Source organism: Lissotriton vulgaris, chromosome 2_1 (genome assembly GCF_964263255.1).
Source record: "Lissotriton vulgaris chromosome 2_1, aLisVul1.2, whole genome shotgun sequence".
Taxonomy (NCBI): Eukaryota; Metazoa; Chordata; class Amphibia; order Caudata; family Salamandridae; genus Lissotriton; species Lissotriton vulgaris.
In genome coordinates, this window is record NC_141687.1 from 1,644,166,298 (window position 1) to 1,644,192,269 (window position 25,972).

Here is a 25,972-nt window from a genome sequence, read left to right on the forward strand (position 1 = left end):
AAATTAATGTGTCTGTTATCGGACAGCATATACCAACCTTTCATCTTGGAGCATAAAAATAATCACACACATTTTAAGAACTAGAATATTTATTTCACACAAAACCTTAGTAACCTGCTTGATGAGAGCCAGCAGAGAAAGATATTTTCTGAAAATTTTATTTTTTAAAGATTTTGTGTCACCTGGCAAACTGAAATGTTTTTATACTGATGTGTAGTAGCAGTGTAAATAACAAATAAAAAAGGGGGGGATAACATGCATGCACTCATATGCACCATGGCGGCCAAGTATAATGATGTAAGCAAAGAATATACTGGGAGGTGGCGGTCCCCAGAGTGCAGGCGACGACCAGTAGGTAGGTAGGTAGAGGGGTGTGTGTGTGTCTGTGTGCAAAAAAGAAGTAGAGAACTTTGGGTAGTTCCCAAGTTTAGGTGGAGAGCAGCTCCTGTATAGAGCACCCTACAACACCAGAAACACTCTGAATGTGCTCACCTCAAAGTTTTTTAGCTTAGGATTAGGACAGTGCCATTCATGGCGAGCTAGAAAGGAACGTCTTTTGCCATTTCAACAGCAAAGTATTTGAGTTTAAGATTAGCACAGCACCATCCACTCCGATCTGTAAAATGACAATAGACTTTCACCACTCCCTGCACATTATTACAGCTTCGGATTGGTAAAATACCATCCAAGCCAACCTGGAACGAATAAAAGCAAACTCTGACACATGTTTTGCTATCATTATAGCTCTTCAGAGAGGTGTAGCTTTGTCTAGACACAAGGGTGCACCTAGTATAAATCAAAACCATAGCCTTTCAGGCATAGAGTGCCTCATAATATTATGCAAAAAAGAAACAGAGAATCTTGGTAGTTCCGAAGTTTAAGTAGAGAACAGCTCCTGTATAGAGCACCAAGAACATCAGCCACACTCTGAATCCGCTTACCTCAAATGTCTGTTTTTCTTTCAAAGTTTTGAGCATAGGATTATCACAGTGCCATCCTCGCAGAGCTAGAAAGGGACAAAGGGCCAGATGTATTGAAAAGCATTTTGCGATTCCCAAATAGCGATATTTTCCGAATCGCTATGTGGGAATTGCAAAATGCAATGCATGTAGGAATCGGTAAAATGCTTGCAATTCCGTAATATTGCCCAATAGTGAATCGCTATTAGTTAATATGACTCCATTCATTCCTTTGGGCCTACAGGCCCATAGGTGCGAATGGTTTCGCATTAGCTAATTTGCAATTACCTAATTGGTAATCGCAAATTAGCTAATGCAAAGCCAAGGGTGCCTGGAGGCGTAATGCCCTCCTGAAGCACCCCAAAAAGAGAAAGTGTGCATATGTAAAGCACCAACATTCCCCAGGGGCATGTGTGCTTTACATGGCACTTTGAAAAATGCACAAAAATGCATTTTTCAAAGATTGCACATGGTTACCATCAACCTGAAGTGTTTATGCAAATTAGCGTTTCCTGAATGCACAGTTCACATTTAGGAAAGGCTTCTTACATGTGCATTAGGGATTCGCAAATTGCAAATCCGTATTTGCCATCGCAATTTAGGTAATCGCAAAATATTGTGATTACCTAAATTGCAAATCCAAAAGCCTTTCATACATGAGGAAAGGCCATTTTGCATTCGCAAATGGACGAATTTTGAGATTCGCACCGTTTGCTTTCATACATCTGGCCAAAGGTCTTTTGCTATTTCTACAGCAAACTCCTTTAAAAATAGGATTAAGCACTGTGTCGAACTGTGTGTATTTATATAGGTATATATGTGTGTATATAAGTGAGCAAGGACACAGCCTCGTGTCCGAAACGCGTCTGAGGCATGCACCGTTCCACATATTTTTTTTAAATAAAAGAAATCTGATTCTGGCTTAAAATAGAGTCTGTTGTCCTGTGTACCAAGGCACTGGGGATATATATATATATATATATATATATATATATATATATATATCGTGATTAAAAGTTGAGAATCACCTACCTGGTTGCGGCTCTTCCATTGGGGGTAAAACTTTGTGATTTGGATTTGAGCGGCTATATCCAGCCGCGGAAAAGCCCCGCCGCCAGTGCAGCCTTCCCTTGTAGACGCCATTAGTTGTTTTCTGTGATAAGGGAGGTAGTCACATCATGAAGGAATGAGACTGCAAAGAACTGAAATCACCGCATCAGAGGACAGGCTCACTGGAGAAAGATAATTGGCAACTTCAAGTACCACAAGACCATGCGAGTGGCTACGCCCAATGGGGCGGTATGTATGAAATCTAAAGCTGCGCAATCCTGTCTTCTGCTACGGACTATGCCAATGATTAAGGGTTATGACGAACCCGAAATGCGTCTGGCAATTTGAATGTTCGGTGCCTGTCTTTGCCATCTCGCTGCAGCCTTTGTGATTAAAAGTCCAGCACAGAACGACGGCCTTTTTCTTCATAGACCTCCGGCACATGCCCCTGATCAATTGCAATTGTGCATGTGTCCGTTGAATGTCCACATTATATTAGCTTTCAAGTGGATGCCCAAAATTTGGGTTGTTGTATTAGATTTGTTTTGATTATGAATTGCAAACTGTTACAATTTTTGAACGTTTATGATTGTGTGTATTTCTTTTTGACTTGACACTGCCCTGAGCACTTCCTTTCCCTTTCCTTTCCTCCCCCCTTTGGGGGTCTTAATGAGACATGAACTTTTTTATATTGACTATAATTCGGTATTGTAAAATAAAGGACAATACTCGTCATTAACTTGATTTATATCTCCTGTTTAATGGTTGTGCTAGTCAATGTTAGTGTGTGTTACACATGACACTTTCTCCTTGTGGGGACCCCTTTCTACACTTACCAACAGCACAGAATAGTGACCTGATGCACAGTTAGAGTTTTTTTTTGCCTAACAAGTGCAACGACTTTTATTGATGTCTACGGAAATTGCATATCTTTCTACAGAGTTTGCTCCCTCTGTGGCGTATTCATCTCTCACGAGGACAGGGGTGTTCTTTGGACCCTTGGATTGTTTATATATCTATATTTATATATACATATATAGATAGATATATCTATCAGTTATGCACATATTAATTAGAGGGGCTCAAACCTATATATGGGCAAGTGCTAAAGATGAGAGCTGTACTGTTGACCTATTGTTGGCTGTCGAGCTGACTAGATGAATGCTTGGAAATAGCAAACCACAAGTTTAACAGAATCGGTCCCGTTTTATGTATCTAAATTCTGTTGCAACAACACAATGGATCAACATTTTATGCAGGTCTGAAGTCCTGAGAAACCCAGGCAAATCAAAGAAATTATGAAGGAGGCGTGGATTGCATTATGGCAACAGTGTCCGCTTCATGTTGTTTCTTCCACAATTTTGGATTCTCACACGTTACTCAATCGCACTCAGTATATGTTTTCCAGTTTTCTCTTTTCATGATTATTAAACACCGGCATGGCAAAGGCTAAGGTGGGGCTTTAAAAAAACATGTTAAAATGAGCAGAAATGTCCAAACGACAAAGATGGGTTTCGAACTCTCCAACAGGAGAGTGATGTGCGACTTATAGATAAAACACTGTGCTGTCCTGGAACAAACATGCACAAGGCTCTATTTCAGCTAACGATGGCCGCTTTGTTGTGTAGTATTCTCACTAGTTTTATGTGTACATTTCAGAAGTTTGTTCAAAGTATATATCAGAAAGTGTACTCTGTGAGCATATCTCAAAATAACTGGTACATTTTTAAAACGATAATCAAAAAGTATCTTGCAGTGTGTTGGAACTGGGGTCACCAGTCCCCTAGGGTAGCATGGCACGAGCGGGTAGGCATCCGAAAGCACATGTGTTAAGCGATCATGCAGCACACACACACACTGAGACAGAAACCTGGGCACGCAATAAATGACTCCACTCCAGAGCTTGTATAAAAACAAGTGATTTGTATTAAGATAAATAATCAGGTAGATAGAGCAGGATCAGGGAAATCATAAATTCATTTAAAATACATGTGTCTCAAGACTTGCAATCAATATTGGATGAATAAATATCCGTTCTGCAATAAATATTAAATATTGGATCAATAAATAGTTAAATACATTTTTAGTGGGACACAGGCCCGACCTACACCTTGCTTCTTGGTCAGTACCTGAAAGGAATACATCTCAAAGTCATAAGAACAACACTGCATTAAGCATCAATATCCATTTCCTCAGGTAAACAAAGGGACAGTTCCATAACATAAACATCTCCCAGCTGTAGGAATAAACAATTCGTTAAGTGTAGTTTAAACATTTCCTTAAATATGAAACATTTCATTTGCCACAAAAGTATGTGGACGTAACTCTCCTCCTGTAATAGGAATTAAACATTTCATTAAGAATAATTATTCCATATAACAAGGTTGGGCATCCCTTTGGGAGAACTTCTCATTGGGGCCAGCTAACCATTGCATTAGCCAGCACTAACTAGGAGAAAACATTGCAATCTAGGTAACCATCCCCTTGTGCAGGTTTAACTGTATCAGGGCTACACCAACATTCCATCAGGGAAGTAGAAATCCCTACATTGAGCAGGTGTAAGTAGATCTCTGTTATAGCAGGGGTATGAGACCCTTCCCTGGGCAGGAGTAAACATTGCCTCAAATGAGGACAACACCTTTCATTAGGCATAAAGTATTTCTTTAGGCATCACACACCATCCCATTACCTGATGCCTGAACAGGCGGGGCCTTCCCCCTATTAATCAGGAGCTTACAGGTAAAACATTTCCTGCAATAGAGATAATCCGTTTAGCAGAAGTAAAACACTTCACTGAGCGTAAAACATTTCATTAACCATTTCCTTAGGCAGGAATGAAACTCCTATGGCAGGAATAAAAACACGCCACTGCGGATAAAACCTCTCATTAGGCAGTGTAACTATATCCTTATAGCATTAACGTTCCCCTACTCTGCAATCAACAGTTAATAACTCTTCAAGGCAGAGATAACCATTTTTAACAGGCAAGCCTGAGCTTAGAAGACTTGGTTTATGCATGTAAAGCCTTTTAGTAAATGTAAACATTTCTTTAAAGCAAGGAGCACCTCACTCCATAACTGTGGGCATGTGCTCCACCTTTCAACCAACATGAATAAATGTTTCATTAGTCAGCAGACACAATTCATTATGCAGCTGTTGGCGTTTCCACCCCCAGGCCAGAATCAACATTCTAATTCCTACATTAAGCAGGCATAAACCTTTCAGCACCCAAGAGTAATCCTGTAAATAAGTAGAGGTTTTAACACTGGGGCAGGGGTGTAATAAAACTTCTATAGTTCAGAATAATCCAATCCTGGTTCCAAGCAGGAATAACCACTTCAAAACTCTTCCCCAATCATAGGTAACATCCCCCTAATCAGGAGTAAACATTACAGGGAAGGAATCAGGCATAGGCATTTCATTAAGTAACTTATAAATAGATCATTACTCATTGCTAGAGAGCAACATCTCATTAAGCAGGCACAGGCCTTGCTTTAGACTAGTAAAACATTTCTGTTAATTAAGGTGAACATTTCAATAAGCAATTCAGTAAAGCATTCTCAATGAGCATTTTACTATGCCTTGGACTCCCCTATGCAGGGCTAAGCCATCGCAGGTGAACTCAGTATGTCTTTAGGCCTACGCCGGAACCAGGGCCCAAACAGTTAATGAATGGCAAGCCTGTCCTCAGGCATAAACAGTAACTTAATGGCCTCCACGTCACTAGAGGCACATAGGGGCCAACAGGTGAGCACTTAAGGTCAAAAATACAGCGTTTCTCTGGGGCCTACAAAAGAGCGCTTGGAGGCACAATTACAGCGCTTCTATGGGACATTCAAGAAAGCGCTTGGAGTGAAATTACAGCGCTTCCCTGGGCACTACCTCAGTTCCTCACATGACAGCGCTTGGCCACAGGCAATGTTGGGAACAGCGCTTCAGCAGGCAATCAGGTTTAGATAATAGCACCCTGCAGGTACAGCACTTCACAAGGCAGCAACCCCCTTCAGTACCTCAGCGCTCTTCACAGGGACAGCAAAGGAGCGTTGGGGGAGCAGGGAGTCAGCGCTTCAGAAGGCAGCAACTTCTAGAGCCACAGAAGTTCTTGGTGACACAGCGCTTCAGGGGGATAGCGCTTTTCAGGATTCACAGCGCTACGATATAGCAGGCAATTCACAGCAGAGGTAGCGCTCGGCAGACAGTTCATTCCAGGTAGCGCTGCTGAAGGGCACCACAGAATATAGCGCTTCAGGCAGGAATCACGCCCAGGATTCTAGCGCTTCACAGACAGCAGGGTGCAGGGCTATAGCGCTTTGGCCCACACGAGGTGGGGGCAAGACCAGCAGGTCTAATAACATTCAGTTCAGGGTGCTGCAGTTCATGCAAATATAGCGCTTCGGAAGGCAGCAACCCCCTCCATTACTTCAGCGCTCTTCACAGGGTCAGCAAGGGCAGCGCTAGATATACAGGACAGGTGACACCCCAGTAGCAGGTTAGCAAGGGAGACCCCAGGTGGCATCAGGAAACGCAGGGTCAGTACCGCGCCGATACCTGTTTGCTTCTTCAAAAGTCCTGTGATGATTTAATTTCTTCTTAGCGCTTTAGGTTCCTTGCACCCTTGTAAATAGAGGCTTAGTTTCTTCTTGCCGTGATGTTTATTGCGCCCTTGTAAATAGAAGCTTAGTTTCTTGTTGGCGTGATGTTTCTTGCGCCCTTTGGTTTCTTGTTTCCTTGAAGGGGGTTAAGTTGGTGGCTGGTGTTAGATCTCCTCAGCCAATCCCCTCAAGTGGTCCCTGGGGGTTCCCTGCCGCGGGGCTAGGTCAGAGGGGGGTGGGGTACAGGATACCTCAACACTTGAAAGGCAGCTCCTAGGCCCTGTCTCTTCCAGTATCATAAGTCCCTGTCCTGACCCTCACTGCCTATCCTACTGCGTAGGTTCTTCCCCAGGTCTTCCCCTCAGTCACTCTGACAGGAAAGTTTACCTTCCTTTCCTTATACAGTGCCAGTTGACAGTTGGCAGTGGCAGTTGGTGTCACCTCACCTGTTCCAGAAGGTTCCAGGGGGTTCTAGGAGGTTCCACCATTATACCTGTGGGCAGGCTGGCAGGCTAAGTTGATACATTGTTTGGAGGGTTCCAGCGAGGCCCTAGCCACTAGAATGCACCCACTCAACCCCGCTGAGCAGCAGTGGTCAGTGGCAGCCATGTTAGGGGTATAAGACACCTGCATCTTAACATCAGTTTCACAGTACACAGGGCTTTCCTCACTACACAAGGCCTATACATTGTTGTTACCATGAGGGCATTCTGATTTAAAAGGGAAATAAAAGGCGAAAAATTTTGGGGAAAGGGCCAGTCTCACACAGTGTTATAAAGCAATATATTTAGCAATGTTGTCAATCTGAACCAGGCAACATCAGAATGTGTATGTATTGGGTCATAGAAAAAGAGGATGGGTTAGTTAAAGCTCTTTAAATGTATAACATTGAACGCTGTAATTAGAAGGCCTATTCGATTTTTCAAAACCGAAATTAAGCTCATCAGTGATAAACATTTCAGAGAAGTGTGGTGGTGGTTGTGATGGGTAGCTGTAGCCCAGAGGCTGGCATTAGCATGGATTGGCAGGTGCAACAGTATATATATATGGCTCCTGGTAGTGAAGGTCGACTGTGGACAGGGAGTGGGCAACAGGGATATTGGAGCTGAGTTATCAGGAATCGCAGCCTCGTGTTTTTACAGTAACAAGCCAACAAAATTTGAATGCTACTCTCCACAACCCTGGCACTGCGGCCCTTCTTAACTGCGCTCATGTGCCTAAATTTCAGTATATTCACCAAACTCTACAGACGCCAGAGTGGGGTCCTATCACGAGGATTCCCATTCCACTTTAAATGGAAGTGGCAGGTAAGCCTCACTTCCAGTGTCCGCAGCATTAGTTTATCACACAGGATCCGAACATTACCAGTCGTGGCTGGAAAATCCGCCTATTAAAAGGGGGGGGGGGGGGAATTATTTAATACATGAAAGAAAAAACTACACAATTAAATACATTAATGAAATTAAAAGGTACCTACCTTTTTCCAGACACACGTCCACCTCACTCCGGTCGTCTTCTTCTCCTGACGTCACATCACGACCAGCTGGGCTTAACCAATCCTGGCGCTGCATGAGAGCAGAGTATTTGAGGGAGCGGCTTCCTCTGCTTCTCCCGAGGCCAGTAGAGGCCTGTGTAGGTGCTCAGCCCGTCTTTCTAGGCAGCCGCTTTGAGATGTTTATAATGCGCATGTGAGGCTGGCCATCGCAAGACGGCCGGCCAAAGGGACATGCGCACTATAAAGTAGTGCAGTCAGGCAGCCCACCACTGTTGCCACTCAACAGGCCTTGCCCCATCTTGACACTCTGTCTAGGATGGATTGACGGAAAATAAAATGGTAATAAATTCATTACCATTTTTTTTTCGTCTCTGGGGCAATTTAGTGGGACGACTCTTCTCCGATCAAACGGAGGGGCTGCCCCTGAACATTACACACCTTGCTCCCAGCAATGCCAAAGCAACACAGAAGGCGCTGGGGGGGAGCAACATGGAGGCCAGGGAGTGGGGGAGAAGCAATACAAGAGAAAGAACACAGTAAAAAGAGAGCAAAGTGTATACACAAGGAGGAGAAGAAGCACAAGGGCCAGAGAGAGCAGCAGGAGTGCAAGTGGAGAAAGAGAGAGAGCAGACAAGGACAGACATGACACACAAGGGGGGGGGGGGCAGCTGAAAAAAACGTGTTCTGCTTAAATAAAAAGAATATCAGTAAAAGCAAGCAGAGGGAGCATAGAAGTCACCCAAAGAGATGGTAAAGACGCTGTGCTCCAGGAGAGAGACAAACACAATATGAACAGGCTGAAACAAGGAAAGCTATCCCTTAGAGATCAAGCAAATAAGAACGAGACTAAAGCCAACCATTGGTAAACAATGGGCGTCTGAAAAGTCTGTGTATTTTCTTGGTAAGCATAACGTGTCTTTTTCAGCAAGACAGTTTGTGCCACCTGGCAGGTGCAACCTAAAAAGGTGTTGCTACCTTTCGACATTTAAAAATATTTCAAAACATTTAAGCAGAGTTGTAAGTGCAAAGGAGGCCTCTAATCTCTCAATGCTGAAGTGTACTTGTTCGAGGCATGTGGGCTGCTGAATTCATATCTGTGCATAGATCGCCGCCTAGTGTTGGGTCCGGATGATTGCACATTGTTGTCCTGGAAGAGTCTTCGAAGTATCACGAGATAGGTGGCTCCTCCCCTGGACTACAGTGCGCATGGGCATCGCCTCCATCCCCAGATTGTTTTTTTCCGCCATTGGGTTCGGATGTGTTTCGGTTCCCTCTGTCGGAATCGATAGTTGTTTAACTTTCCTTACTTGAGACCAAAAGGTCTTTAGGACTCGCGTCGGTATTGTCTATCGTTCGGGTTGGTTTATTCATCGGCTCCGAACACTTGCTGCCCTTCCGCGTGCTGTCAGCGCGGACGGGCCTACACGACGCTCCAGACTACTTCAACATGGAACGAACTCCATTTAAGAGGTGCCCAGTGTGTGCCTCAAAGTATTCACACCTCGACGTGCACCCAGTGTGCAACAGATGCTTGTCGCCGGACCACGACGAGGCCAGGTGTATGGCCTGCTCCAAGTTCCGGTCGAAGAAGACTCTCAAGCTACGTCGGGCCGTAAGACTGCAGGCCCAGTTATCGGCACCCCCACCAGCCAACATCTTTGTAGAAGATGTTGAAGTCGACACCATCCTAAATGTTTCGGACTCTAACCCGGCGTCGGAGGACGAAAACTACGACGCGGGAGATGAAGAGTTCGAGGAAGTCGTCGAGGAGGTAGGGGACGACGACGGGGCCATTGCCACCGTGGAGGATAGCTCGGAAGAAGAGCTTCCTCATACTGACTCCGGGGCCGAACCCCAGCATAAGGCCCAGGTCGAGGGATCGCCTTTGGGCCTTACCCAAGACCTCAATACTCGTCCCACGGCCCCGCCTCCGGGCCCGGCCACGGACATTGGTGATGCGCCACTCCCGGTACAGAAACCGAAAGTGAAGCCATCGGGGCCGGCACCATCTGTATCGAAACCGAAAGTGCAAGTCGCACTGGTGGGATCAAAGGCTCCAGAGGCCTCGGCGCCGAAGAAATCCAAAATGGCCGCCGAGATCAAGAGCCACGCCAAAATGGCCGACCCGAAGACCCCCGGGTCGAAGCCGAAGGCGAAAACGCCCGACGCGGCTGCGTCGGCGCCGAAGCTGGTCGACGCTCTGAAGGGCCGCGTCGACGCCAAGAAGGTCGATGACCCTAAGAAAGCCTCGAAGAAGCGTCAGGACGACCCCAAGTCTCTGGCTGCACCGATCCCGGTCGACAAAGCCAAGGGAGGTGCTGTGTCGGCTCCGAAGACTGCGCCGTTGGTCGCCGCCAAAGACGGCGCCGAAGGCTTTCGCTCCGAAACATGGGGCCGGGGTGCCCTTGAAGCTGGTGTCTACGCCTAAAGCATCCTTGGTAGTGCCGAAGCCACGGCACCAACCACTAGCGGACGAGGAGCGTCGAGAGGTTGTCATCGACGCCAACACAGGCAAGCTCTATCTCCTTAAAAGGAAGATCACCCCGGAGCCTGTGTTGGAGCATTTTCATATTCCACTTAAAAAGAAGTTGGACTCTGCGGGTGCATCTGCCCCTGTGGAGCCTGCATCTCCACAAGGTCTGGAGCTCTCACCCACTCACTCTAACGCTGGGGAGGGTGACGGGGACGAGGAGGAGGAGTACAATTATCCAGCGTGCTCGGATCCGGAGGATGTCAATGAGCCATGGTCTGCTGGAGGCGACCCTGAGGACCCTCAGTCAGGACACGAGCCGCAGCTTTTTGCTGCAAAAACTTCCCCAACAGAGGACTCTGCAGCCTTCAACGCTCTAATTGAGAGAGCTGCGGCCAATCATGTCGACCTCCATGCGGACCCAGTGGATGTCGATTTTCTGTTATACACTTTCTCGGTGGCTGAAAAGACTGTCAAGACATTGCCAATGCTCAAAGGAGTGCTAAAGCATGCGCCTGAGGTTTTCAGGGAGCCCACCCGGGCAAGAGTCATCAATCCTCGTATTGACAAAAAATACAAGGCAGCGCCCACTGATCCAACGTACATCAAGGGACAGTTGCCACTGGACTCTTTGGTTGTCTCCAACGCACGTAAGCGGGCAAACTCACAGACCACGGGTGATGCTCCTCCCCCAGACAAAGAATCGAAGGTCTTTGAAGCCTCAGGGAAACGTATTGCTGCACAGGCAGCTAATATTTGGCGCATTTCAAACACGCAAGCCCTACTTGCACGCTACGATAGGGCACACTATGACACCCTAGAAACCCTTCTACAGCACTTACCTGATCAGTACAAGGAGGGAGCTGAAATGTTGATTCAGGAGGGGAAGCTTATCACCAATGCTTCAATTAAGTGCGCACTGGACGTGGCTGATACCGCCTCCAGAGCTATAAACACTAGCGTGCTACTGCGTAGGCATGCATGGCTTAGAATATCAGGCTTTAAACCAGACATTCAGACTACCATCTTAAACCAAACAGTTAATCCAGACCACCTGTTTGGGCCAGAAGTGGATGCAACCCTTGAAAAGATGAAAAAAGACACGGACACTGCTAAGTCTATGGGTGCCCTACAGTCCCAGCAGTTTCGGGGTGGTTCCTTTCGCCGCTCCAATAACAGAGGCACCTCAAGGGGTCAGGCATCACAATCCACGCAATACTATAAAAGCAACACCCAATCCTCATACACCAACAAGGGTAGAGGTGGTTACCGGGGCAACAACGTCCAAGGCAGAGGACGTGAAAATAACAGCTCCAGGTCCTCCACCGCCAGCAAACAGTGACGCCTTGTCGCTGCCCCCCGACCACACAACACCTGTCGGGGGGAGACTCCAGCAATTCCTGCCCGCGTGGAAATCCATCACCACGGACAGGTGGGTCAAATCTCTTATCCAATACGGTTATTGTCTGGAACTCACTTCCACTCCACCAAACATACCTCCAAGAAACCGTCCTATGTCCGGCGAGCACTTGCACTTGTTGCAGCAGGAAGTCCAAGTCATGCTGCAAAAAGGGGCAATAGAGCTCGTTCCACTGCAAGAAAGGGGAACAGGGGTTTACTCTCTGTACTTTCTAATCCCCAAAAAGGACTGATCCCTCAGGCCCATCCTGGACCTCAGGCCCCTCAACTGGTACATTCTGTCAGAACATTTCCATATGCTCACGTTGCAGCAGGTTCTCCCTCTGCTTCGGCAGGGGGACTTCCTGGCTACTCTGGATCTCAAGGATGCATACTTTCACATTCCCCTGCATCCTTCACACAGGAAGTACCTAAGGTTCACCATTCAAGACCAGCACTACCAGTTCAGGGTTCTGCCTTTTGGGGTCACCACAGCACCAAGGGTCTTTACGAAGTGCCTGGCGACCGTGGCGGCGCATCTAAGACGTCAAAACATCCACGTCTACCCCTATCTGGACGACTGGCTCATTCAGGCAAAGTCGGAACAGTGCGCCGACCACGTGTCCCGCACCATTCATCTCCTGCACGATCTGGGATTCTCACTGAATTACCCAAAATCCCATCTCCAGCCCGCCCACATACGGCAGTATCTGGGCGCGACAATAAACACTCTGGCGGCCACTGCGCAGCCAAATTCAGTGAGAGTCACCAGTATTCAGACGCTGATCCAGAGATTCAGACCTCAGCACTCGCTTCCAGCGAAGGTGTTCATGCAGTTGATAGGCATGATGGCCTCCTGCATCTCCATTGTCCCGCACGCGAGGTTACATATGCGTCCGCTTCAGGAGTGCCTAGCACGTCAGTGGACTCAGGCTCACGGGCAACTAACAGACCTAGTGTTGGTGAGTGGTCGGGCGTACAACTCTCTGCATTGGTGGAATCCACAAAACCTTTGCAAGGGCCGACCGTTCCAAGAGCCTGTGCCACAGATTATCCTGACGACGGACGCTTCTCTCCAGGGATGAGGAGCGCATGTACTCCACTACACAATGCAGGGACTATGGACACTACAGCAAAGGAAGATGCACATCAATGTATTGGAACTGATCGCAATCTTCATGGCCTTAAAGGCATTCAAAGTACATCTGTGCAACAAGGTCGTGTTGGTCCGGACGGACAACATGACGGCCATGTACTACATTCAGAAACAGGGGGACACACACTCTCCGCAGCTGTCTCATCTGGCTCAGAGCATGTGGAAGTGGGCCATTCAGAGGAACATTTTCCTAATGGCAGAACATCTCCCAGGCAAAGACAATCAGATGGCGGACCTGCTCAGCAGGCACAGCCACCAAATGCACGAGTGGGAGATACATCCATCGGTACTCCAACCGTACTTCCAAAGGTGGGGTCATCCAGAGATAGACCTGTTCGCCACAAGGGAGAACGCAAAATGCCAAAGCTTCGCCGCCAGGTTCCCACACCCGCAATCGCAGGGCAATGCGATATGGATGAACTGGTCAGGCAGATTTTCGTACGCTTTTCCCCCAGCACCTCTGATACCGCTGGTGGCGCGCAAGCTCAGGCAGCACTTGATGACTCTCATCCTGGTTGCTCCAACGTGGGCTCGCCAACCATGGTACACCACATTTCTGGAACTTTCCGTGGTACCACATCAAAGGCTTCATCTCACACCCAGCCTTCTGACGCAGAGCCATGGCGACATTCAGCACCCAGATCCGCAACAGCTCAACCTGGCGATCTGGCTCCTGAAGTCCTAGAGTTTGGCTACCTCAATCTTCCCCCGGATTGCATGGACATCATTCGGGAGGCAAGAAAGCCCACTACTAGAGCATGTTATGCGGCTAAATGGAAGCGGTTTGTCGTTTATTGTGCGAACCACGACATTAACCCGCTGGATGCTTCCATTCAGAACATCATCTGTTACCTGTTCCATCTGTACCAATGCAATTTGGCGTAAACTTCCATCCGCATTCACCTGTCTGCGATGGCCGCATACCTCCAGAATAGACAACACCTTTCACTTTTCAAGGTGCCTGCTATCAAGGCATTTCTGGAAGGACTCAAAAGGGTCATTCCACCACGGACACCACCATCTCCAGAATGGAACCTCAATGTGGTTCTTACAAGGCTGATGGGTCCTCCTTTTGAGCCACTACACTCTTGTGAGCTTCAGTTTCTGACTTGGAAAGTGGCTTTCTTAGTAGCAATTACATCGCTACGGAGGGTTAGCGAGTTGCAGGCCCTCACCATCCAAGAGCCTTTTTTCCAAGTCCATGCTAACAGGGTGGTGCTCCGCACTAACCCTAAATTTCTACCCAAGGTTGTGTCTCAATTCCACATAAACCAAACAATCGAGTTGCCGGTGTTTTTTCAAAATCCTGAGTCGCTGGCGGAGCGGATGCTCCACACCCTTGACGTTAAAACGGCCCTAATGTATTACATTGACAGGACCAAGGATTTTAGAAAGACTAAGCAGCTTTTCGTTGCCTTTGCATCACACCACAAGGGTAACGCTATTTCCAAGGCTGGTATCGCTAGGTGGATCGTGAAATGTATTCAGATCTGTTACGCTAAGGCTAAACGCACTCTTACAATTCCACCAAGAGCCCACTCCACCAGAAAGTTGGGGGCCTCTATGGCTTTCCTTGGGAACATTCCCTTAGAGGATATATGTAGAGCAGCCACATGGTCTACCACACATACATTTACTAAACAATACTGTGTAGACGTGCACTCTAAACAGCAGGCAGCTGTAGGTCAGGCTGTTCTCAAGACACTTTTCCAAACTGCTGCAGCTGGCACGGGCGGCCGCCGATAATGGGGGGACTGCTATGTATTCTATGCACAGATATGAATTCAGCAGCCCACATGCCTCGAACTGCAAATGCTACTTACCAGTATGCATCTGTTCTTGGCATGTAGGGCTGCTGACATTCATATCGCCCACCCTCCTCCCCGGCGCCTGTAGCAGCTGCAGTATTCATGTATATGCTCAGAGCATGGTCATCACTCACATAGTTCACTCCATCTCGGCCACAATGGCTAAAAACAATCTGGGGATGGAAGCGATGCCCATGCGCACTGTAGTCCAGGGGAGGAGCCACCTATCTCGTGATACTTCGAAGACTCTTCCAGGACAACAATGTGCAATCATCCGGACCCAACACTAGGCGGCGATCTATGCACAGATATGAATGTCAGCAGCCCTACATGCCAAGAACAGATGCATACTGGTAAGTAGCATTTGCATTACCTTCTGTAATGTAATCCAAGGCTATATGATACTTGTATATCATTGTCGGTTTTCTAAATACGCCATATTTGTTTGCAACTACCAACACTTCACATGCAGAGGTGATTCAATTTTGTGAGAACACATGTTGTTGAAAGGTGTTACTGCCACGAGCTGTTTATCATGTTAATTGTTGCCCCTTTTCAAGCACAACACAATTCAGATGGGGTAATGTGCTCACTATAAAGAAATCCTCATGATACCATACTGTATGTTTTTGACTTACCACTACATTAGAAATAAGTGCTTTAAAATGCAGGGATTACCCCAGTTTTATAAAATTCCACTCCCTACTCTCCTGTTGCAAGTGCTTTGATTCTTTTGTTACACTAATTCATTAAACTCAAGCTTTCTACGGTGTTAACACGCACAACCAACTGCCTGGCACCTCATCATTAAAAATTGGTCTAGTAGCACAGGAAGAACAGCTCTAACTGTGGTGGAATTTTTAGGTCGAGTCTGGGCAGCGCATGTGCTGCTCTGCGAGGCATGCAGTATTAACTTAGGGTTTTAAAGCTCAGTCCTACTCTCCGTCCATATTTTTCATTGTCTTGTGTCGTCCTTTGTAAATGCTGGCTTCTGATTCCTTAATTGACTTGTTAGTCCTCCCTTAGTACCATCTTGTCTTCATTTGAAACCTTACATTCATCGTGCCATGCTGGCTTTCACTTTCCAAGCAGCCGGGACAATGGCGGTTCTTTGCAATGCCATAGGTCTTGCATTTACAAGAGTTTGAGCTATTGACATTGTAAATGCCAGTAGCTTAAACTCTTGCAAATGCGAGACCTGGGGCTTTGCAAATGTTTTTGGGTGTGCGTGTTGGACAGAAAGGACAAACAGAGCTATGGTTTCCTTTTCCTTGAATGTCTGGGAGCCTCTCTAACACTGACACTCAAACGGATAGCACAGTCTCATCAGGTCAAGCACATCATGTTTGTTTTCCACAACAATCTAACCAAAACGTACACAGTCCTGCAATTTGTTAGTGACAACCTTTATAAATTACAAATGTTTTTCCTCATTGCTATTGGTAAAGACTGAGCTACAGGCACTGGGGAGGAGATATAATTCAGGACACACACTCACTCAACCTCTAACCCTTAGGTCACCTGAAACCGAAGATAACACGTGTGTTTGGTTTCTGAGCACGTTCAGTCAGATCAGACCTGTGAGCCACACATCAGGTACAAAAAAACAGGCATGTACCTTGCAACAGGCCGCTCCTAACTAGCAAAAGATCCCTCTTTCAATAGGGGCATCAGTGGGAGTACGCTTTGATTCCTTCCAAATCACCATAAAGTCATACCTCCATCGGATAAAGAAATGGACCAAGCTCTATGGCATGGAAAGCAACACAGAGTAGCTGTACATTATAATAAGGTGTTTTATGGGGCATTTGTCTGATTTCAGCATGTCTCTTAGATATTCTACAAAAATGCGATGAGGCACAGAGGTTTTGTGGTCTGTTCTCCTCTGAAAAATGTTCATAACGAGAATAGGTAATTTGCGGGCGTGTGCTTTTATCTCAGCGTCCTGAATGCACTTTAATCCTTTGACATTGAAAAGCGCCCAGTCACCATTGTCGGACTCAATGCCCCAGATTCGCTTTTTAACCCACAGTTTCCCTTCTTGACCATCTTGTAATCTTGCTTTTCTGAATTGAAAGGTGTTTGTACAGAAGCAGCATTTCCCTGATGTTCGTATTATTCAACTTCATAGGCAGGGTGACCAAACAACCTGGTTTTCGGTTCACTGTCCTGACACATTTCTTCATTTTAATACATATCCCAGTTTTTGCAACAAAGGTCAGGTAATTATAAGGAGAATATGCTTTTCTTACACAGGTGCCTTGGAAGACTTCGGCTGCATGCTCCCAGCAAAGAGGAGACAGGATGGGGAGATGGGCAGGGGGCTCAGGGTGGAGGTTCTGCCATAGATTATGTTAAGTACATGTAGATTTGTAAAAGAATATATATATGTATACCTCCTCCACCTGTCTGCCCACTCCCATTTCAGACTGTAAGTAGTTGTCAAGATGACTAGACTCTGGGACGATACAAACTTAAGTGATTTAAAGGGAAAGGTAAAGAATAGGTCAAGACATCTAATAGCTCTCCAAAATGTGAATAATGGTTTTGCTTCTTGATATTAGCTTGCACCTTTTGTAAATGGACTTGTTAAGAGATGAGGAGCTTTATTATTGGATTAATTTTATTAGTACTCACAAAACCTTAAGACCACTTGCAAATGCACAGCCTCAGTTTCGTATGCAGATACAAAGCATGCAATAGAGTTGTTAATGACTGCTTGTAAGTAGATATACATGCCACCACAACCCACATCCCTCACTTCCCCTTACTCCACACACACACACGTTTTCAAGAGCACAAACTCCAAAACGTATCAATCACAACAAACTAAATACACAGTTAACTTATTTCTTTAATTCAAAACCTGGGCTGAGGTGAAATTTCTTACCCTGTCACTTGCCTCGTTTTAGGTTCGTGTTCATCAAGGACAACACCGATTCCAATTGAAAGTCGTGACAGTGCATTAGAGGTGAGACCTCTTATCTTCTCTATGCAAAGATGCAGTAGCTTGGGCTGTCTTATATCATCAAGACTACGTTTGCGCTTGGAAGTATTGAAGTGTGAAAGCAAGGTGAAGCTCTGGATATGAGCTCAACTGAGCAACTGTGAGTGTTGCCAGTCGCTTGGCACCTGCTTCCAGTTTAATATGTGTGGTCTAATTACTGAGTAGCCAATCGCAGGCTATTCAGGATGTTTACACAAAGGTATGCACACTTACAGATGTGGGGTGGTATGTTAAATCAATGCTATGAGAATACTGACAGTCAATAAAATGAACTTCATGCCAGCAGGCTTACACAGGCAGCTAAGTCGGGTGTGCTGGATTGCCTTTTCAATAAGGATTGCCAAGCATTGGTATTTTAATCACTAGAATTTCTAACTTGGGCAGCACTACCTCCCTCTTAGGGTATTCCTGACTCTTGGAGGAAGTGCTGATCCCATATGGGGGTCCACTTGAACCCCAAGTCTTTAGTTATTGGACATATTGTTGAGATGCGCCTTAAGTCCATGATAACGGAAACCGTGGGGCAATTCAACTAAGATAAATGGCCACAGGTCACCAATTAGAGAGAACAAACACCATTTTGAATTCCCTATTTTCTTTTTGCAGGATGATTCTGCCAGCCCCCCTGTCAGTGAGTTTGTGAGTGATGCCTATATCCTATCATCCCTAAGCAGCGAGGACATCTCCCAGGGCATGGAGCAGCTGGGTATGGGCAGGCTGGACGATGCTGCCTTTTCGGAGGACGGTGGGTATCCGAGAAGGGGTATAGAGTACCATAGGGTGCAATTGCAGAGCCTTGATTGATTTATAAAGACCAAACATAGACTTGGTATAAGCAGTGCAAAGTAAGTGGGCTGGTAAAGGTGGCTACATGGAGCAGCAACTCCACCAGGGCCTGAAGGGGAGGAAGAATATCCGGTAGCTACAACTCGCTAGTGCTTCATATGGGCATTGTCTCGACAGGAAGTGACCTTACTATGGAGAAGGTGGTAGCAGAAATACTGACCATGCCAGGCTTGAGAGTGTCTTCTGTTAAAAGCCAAGAAGAATTGTGTAGGACAAGGATGCACACTTGGCCTGCACCTGGCCTTCTCTCTTCTTTATGCCAGTTAATCTTAATTCAATATTGAACAGCCACTGTTTTACTTGAAGGCTTTGAGGGTAATATCGGGCCCATGCACTATCGTATTACCTTGTTGGGTCGCTACCAATTTTTGGTGAGTCGTGAAAGTAGAACCAATACATAAAGATGCCTTTAAATTCTGTATTTTTCTTTTTACATTTGCTGCTTTTGAAAGACAGAGGTCAAATGTCAGGCTATGTCTTCTGACAAATTGCTCCTTATTTTTTTAACATGAAGATTGGCACTTAAAAATTCTTCTCACTTTGCAGTCAGAGAAAGAAAAGTAAAGTGAATTATACGCTGTATGATGTCAGTTTAGAAACGCCTAACAATTTAAATGAACTATACACATTCAGTAGTTAGGAAAACAAAAAGAAATTAAGCACATTTTTGTGCAATTCTGAAGTCTGATGGAAACCAAGATTTTAATAGGATAAAAAAAAAATCAATATACTTTACTTGGTGCACAAATGATAAATGGTCACTGAATCCCGATTTCCACCCATTATCGTTTGCGTGCAGTATAGTTTTATCAGTAAAACTGTATGTCGGTGCAAATGTAGTGCCCATTTCAATGGAAAGTGTGCTGTTTGTAAATGACAGTGCGTTGCCACATGATGCTTTAGCTACAAAACAAATCTCCCGGCACATGTCTGTTAATGCTAGGAGACTCACAAAAGTTTGTTGTTCTAAAACGTGGCTAGTGGTTCTAAAAAGTTTGGAAAGGACTGACCTACTACTTAAAAGCAAGAACCAAACCAAGAAAAATTCATATAGCTCTGCTGGGCAAAGAAGCTTAGAATAATCACCAGAGAAAGTGTGTTCCTTGGTAGTGTAAGGCTACGTTCTGACAGTAAGGAGGGTCAATGATTGATTTATTAAAAAAAATAAATGGGGCAAAAGGAGCAAGGGATGCTTTGCTCGATGAAGCAAAATAAAGCTTGGAGACATTGGATTAAAATGGGGGAAGGAGGCAGTGACCCTTCAATCATAGAAAAGAAAATGATTTTAAAAGAAAAATTGCCCCTAACCTTGATTAGGAGTGATAATCTGATTTTAAATCCCACTGGGGGGTTGCCAAATATTTTTTTTATAATATCTTAGAGCCAAGCAACTGTTTTGAGATTATCCCTGTGACACTTATTGTTTATGTTGCTGATAGCACATAAAGGAGACGGATAACCTAACATCTGTGACTCCCTTTCATATTAGGCCCTGAGCTTACTGGTTCAGCTTAGTGTAGTGAAGACACGGCTACTAAACCAGAGTGTTTATCTCTGTCCAGGTTGCAGAGGTTCCACACCTGGTCGGTCACATTGTAGGTAAGAAAACAATCTCGCAGACACAAAATGTACCCAAATCTGTTTTTGGGTGATTGTCACGGGCAAGCTTCATGTGACAGTGGCCCAGTCTCTTAGAACCTTCGCTGCTGACACCAGAGTGAGAGTGAGGGATGCAGCACCTGACTAGTACTCCTGGTGGTGCAGCATGTTAATCAAAGATCTGTACTTAGCAAATGTACATATGTGAATAGACCGATCATGAGACGGAGGGAAAGAAATGTGAGTTGGGGCTAGTGAAGGAGGTGGTTTTAGGGGGTAATGATCTTGAAGGCGCAGGGTGTAGAGCAAAATAGTCATTGGATGGGAAGATGTTTCAAATTGTGTATCCACTAATGGAAAAAGAATAGCGGGAGTGGGGCACCTGCAAGCATTTGAAATGTAAGACAAAGCAAGTGAGCATGAGCATTGCCTTCAACAAGGCTGGAGAAGTTAGCAGATACACGGATCCTGAGTACATATATGAACCAGCCATACAAAGCTGACCTGTAGCTGAAAAACAAAATGTGACCACTGAGAGACTAGCTCTTCAGGGAGCTAGGGACAACAATTAGGGTGCTAAAAAAGGGGGAGGATTGAAGCGCTACTACTCGCATAAAGTGGTAATGGGGAACCAGTGAGGTGCTTGTAACAGGAGGAAAGAGGATGGTTTGGTGACTGGGAAGGAGAGACCGAGAGATAATTGTGAGAATAGTATGGAGCTAAAATCTAAAAGTTCTGGAGAAAGCATATGACGTTGAAATCGACAGCAACAATGAACAGTGGCTGCAGGGAGGGGATGAAGTCCTGTTGCTCCTCTGCAAGTGCTTAAAAGGGTGCATATTAGGCCTTGCATGTTTAAAGATCCTATTGCTTGCAAAATATCTAGCATGTAAAGGGATTTTGCCCTTGCACTTGCTGGGAACTACAAGATTAGTTCTGCTGGAGCCATATTTCCTGCGAGGTGACTCATTGACCTGATTGCGCACTGCTGACTTCTATTATGAGTTGTCGTTTAGGAGTTCAAATATTGACAATGCCAAGGGAACATTTAGTTCTCTAGATGTCAATAAATTGAGTACTATTAAATTAATAATGGGAACAACTATTAAATGCAGAACTTCAAATGTAAATGTGTGTGTCTTGTAAATGGCCAATGTTTAGTGTTAAATGTTATATAAAATCAAACTGTTATGCTTTGACAGGTGTAGAGTAGCCCTGTTGGCCATCCCCTGGCATGCAGGGTTCAAAGGCTCTATTTTCGGGTTCTATATGGGAGCATTGTGCTCCGTGTGTTTAGGAAAGGGGGTTCTGGGAGTCCATGACGCTGGCTCCTTTATTCGTGAGAGGAGGGCTTCTGTCACCAGAGTAAGCAAACGCACAAACAATATCGAGCAGGGCATATGGTGGGTTTATGTGTTTTCTTGCACTAGGAGTGAAATCCTTTATTCTCATTTTGATGTCTGTCTACAGAGGATTTGCCTGAGTGGGAGAAGGAACTGCAACGGGAACTCCAGGAGTTTGGGACCCTGGAGGACGGCGGGAAGGTGAACGAAGCCTGGGAGAAGGAGATAGAGGATATGCTCCAAGAGAAACTCTGACCAAGTAGCCTCCACTGTGGTACCTGGCATCTCGAGCGTAGGACTGGGCCAGCCAGCCTGAGCTATACCTGTATCCAGTGGCACATACTTGTTGATGGAGGCCAGCTTGCTCTGCATGACACCTTGTACCTCCTTTCCTACAACTCGCTTGTCACAAAACTGCACAAAGGGCCCCAGACTTTCAGGCAATGAACCAGTGGCACGAACCACTATGGAGGGGCATGATTTGTGATCAATTAAATTCCATGCGATTGGTGGCTGAGGAGTTTATCGAACACGGTTTCCTATGCATGACATTTTCCAACCTATTTTTGGTGTAGGGAGGAGTTTGTGTCCATTCTCGGAGACATAGGTTTCCCTCTGACTGGTGGGTGTGCTCTGCGAGCAAGTTTGTAGTGATTGATCATTGTGGTTGGGAATTTGAAACTGTCTGCTTTTGGTGATCAGTTATCCTGGTCCCACTCCACTTTATAGTTCATTTCATCTTCCTGCATTATTAGAACATACAGCAGCTGCACTCTATAGGTGACTGGAAGATTTTCGGCCCTCTGCTACAGCTAGGTATCACTGCATCTCTGTCCCATCCATTGCCAGGCACTTGGTGCCGTTATTTCCTTGTCTGCCTAATTTTCCCAGGATCTTGGTTAGTGTTGAATACTGACTGTCCACTTTGTATTAGTACCACACTGATATACATTAGTTTGGAATCTTTAGCAGAAACACGTTGCAGCAACCCTCCTTTGGCTGAAAGGCAATTTGTGAGCTGTGGTCATCCATGCCAGACAGCTATCCAACCCATTGCCTGGTAGCCTCTTGAGGTTGATATAGGTGGTGTTCTTCCGAACTGTAGGCGCATCTCCTGATAGGAGGAGGGAGATGAGCAGTTATACCTGCAATCGTCGACATTATGACCTAAATTAAGTACCAGAGTGTCGGTGAAACATGCCCTGCCTGGGGCAGTGGCACCTCTATGTCCATATAGAAGATCAATAATTCATATTTTGAATAATGCATTTTACCAGTTGAAACATTCAGGGCATTGAAAGATGCTGTAAGGATCACCAGTTGATTCATACAGCTATGTGCACTTGTGCATTCAAACCCTTGGTAGAAAATATGGTTTTGTATGGGATGACCATGAAGAAAATATGGTCTTGTATGGTACGACCATGAAGAACAAGGAGTTGGAAACGAGAAATTATTGAGGTTAAAACATGTACTTACTGAAACCACTTTCAATGTGCAGCTTGAAGCTTCTTCGCAGTAGATCGAAATATTTCCAAAAATCCACATGATGCTAAATTGATCCATTACAATCCATATATAACTGGTCAACGCTTATTTCCACCCAGGATTATTTTATTTTAGAAACAGACTTTTTGCCCCTTATCTTTCTCCCAATGAGTGTTGGAGGACCTAGTAGAGGCCATCGTGCTTTATGAAAGATTTTCGGATTGTGGTTTAAATCTCCTCCTGTGCACTCTCCTGTCATGTAGTGTTCATCTGACCATTTGAGGATTACTCCTGTACACTTTGTGTTATTGTCATATAACCTATGGTATCAGTCCTGGGACTGCAGGAATTTTGAACAGTGAAGTGTGGGGGGAAGCAAGGTGTGTGCTTTTTGTTTAATCTGACCAGAACCACTGAAGTCTCAGAACTATTGTATCTCGGGACATAACTCATGACCTCCAATATGGTGCTTGTCTTGATGGTGGCAAGCAGGTGAGATCCACCTGCTTTATGACTTGAAATGCAGAAAGATGAAAGGAAATAACAACTATGGTCTACTTTAACAAAAGAAACTGTTCTAGATCGCTTCAGATCTTTTCTGTCAATGGCGTTTTTTGGCACAAGCATTCTACAACTCGACCAAATGAAGACCTTGTTGCTTGTCCTATGTACAGAAATCCCCAGTGCCCATGCATGCTTACCAGCATGACTTTTCTTATAGTAATCTTAATTTCACAGGCTGGTTTATCATGAACCACGCCAAACCAGAAAGCGAGAGCTGTACAAGCACTCATTGAGGTAACAAGGGTGGGGTGGGTGTTAGGCGGTAGAATAGTGCCACGGTCCATAGGACAGTGATGTCCACTATCTGTAACCATTGTAATTCTTGCATCTGGAATATGAATTTTTAGGGTTTTTATTTTTGAGGAGATACACTCTGGAAATTGGAGTTCCACCTTATTGAGCCACATGCATAAAACTATTGAGTTGCTGTATGTTACGGCAAAGTCTGAAATTGTTGCTTTAAGTGGCCCTTTTTAAGAGTAAGAAAATCAGTAAAAACATAAAAGCCCAAACTGAAAGTTTCCTGGCCTTTTATCCTTCATTATTGGTCATATGCAGGTTGTGTGAACCAGCATGGCGACTCAGGACCCTCAAGCTCTTACAATGCATGTCTGTGGAAATTAAACTGTTAGTCACATCAGTTTCCTTACTTCTGTTTTCTTGGCTGAGGTCATTTATGCAGCCTGTGCTGTGTACCTGCCCACCAGCTACAACACTCCATAGTTCCATGAAGATGTGCTCTTATTCTCTTGTAAACCCCTCGATTTGCCTCTCTTGTCTGTTACAGAATGAAACGCTATGCATACTCCTGTCATGTAGTTTTGGGTGTACAAAGTTGAAAGATTTTGTACATGCTGTTGCCATCTAGTATTAGCTCCTCAAAATTCATTCTTTTCTTATTCTTGTTACCCAGTGTTGCGTCCAGACAACCACAGTTTTGTTTAAAGTCTGTTCAGCTTCGCCACTCTGAAGCCCATGGTGCATTGAGGCACAGCTCTACATAAACACAGTTAATTAATCCTGGATCATTGTGCACTTGTCTACTCCATACTTTTAACAGGCTGTCTAGAATCAAAGCAGCCCCTACCCTTCTAGTTGGAATGAGAGGTAGATCAAACTCCAAGTACAAAGGCTGTTGTACAGGGTGAACTCATCAGCCTATGTAGGGAGGCATTTTCATCTCACAAACAACCATGATAATTGGCAACAAAAATTCACTAAGGCAGACTGTGAGTGGCGAATCACTTCACCTTGTGAGTGCAAGACAGACACTGCGTGTTTCATATCCCTGTCCCTCCATTTCTCAGTATTACTGTTGCTTTGTCGAACATGTTAAAATGTAGCACAAGAGCCTACCGAGGATCCTGTAATATTTTAATACTGTATTGTACTGTATGTAAGATGTTTGCTTCTCTGTACTGTCATTTTTTTCTACATGAAAATAAAAATCAAGTGTACAGATTTTTTGTGACTTCTTACTCTTGTAACTGAATAAGTAGGGCATTTTTATTCCAGCTACCAACCCTGCTCCTAATTTCCTGAGTGAATGGGCTACTACGCGGACAGTATGATGTCAGTCTTTCGTTCCAGCAGTGACTGTCAGTCCTAGCATAGTAAACCTACAGGCTGAGCAAGTTGCATCTAGCTCCTGGTGGGCTTTTGCCTGTAATCCTCAAAAAAACATATTGTTGTAATGGACCTTTACCCACTTTAATCTACTAAATTTACAAGGGCCAATCTACCAGGAGACAATCACCTGGCCTGGGACCTGATACACGAAGTAAATTGCAGAAACCTACACGTGCCTCTGCCTGATTCTTGTATCACTTGGTAACCTGGATTACTACAGTGGAGACTCGTTAAAAGAAGAAGCGTGTGCAAGAAGAGAAAATAATAAATTGCCAAAAGAAAATATGAAAATCTGTGTGCTATAAACATGAGTGCTGGTACTGTCCGCTTACCTTGATGGGAGTTCGCCTGTGAGGAGTGCATGGATAAAGCATCTGAGATGGAGTTAAACAATCAAGTTAAAAGATCTGAGGTTGTAAAAGCCTTGATTCAACCCATCCGTATGCAGTGATAATGGGGTACTCGGCCACCAAGTCCTTATGGTGAAGTGAAACGCTCTGCAAGCAGGCCGAGGAGTTGGTAATGTCTCTCATCTCACACCTGCCAGTTGTTATCTTTTATTATTATA

General features: G+C 45.2%; 1 protein-coding gene across 1 annotated transcript in view; it reads left to right on the top strand.

Moving 5' to 3' along the window:
• LOC147732999 (synapse-associated protein 1-like) overlaps positions 1 to 25,237 on the top strand; it is a 108,035-nt gene extending 82,798 nt beyond the window's left edge. Inside the window, exons 7-9 of the mRNA XM_086957541.1 lie at positions 17,841 to 17,899; positions 18,542 to 18,680; positions 21,851 to 25,237. Of these exons, the coding sequence (XP_086813667.1) occupies positions 17,841 to 17,899; positions 18,542 to 18,680; positions 21,851 to 21,978 (326 nt within the window). The 3' untranslated portion in view covers positions 21,979 to 25,237. The remainder of the gene's footprint in view (positions 1 to 17,840; positions 17,900 to 18,541; positions 18,681 to 21,850) is intronic.
• Positions 25,238 to 25,972: the final 735 nt, after the last annotated feature.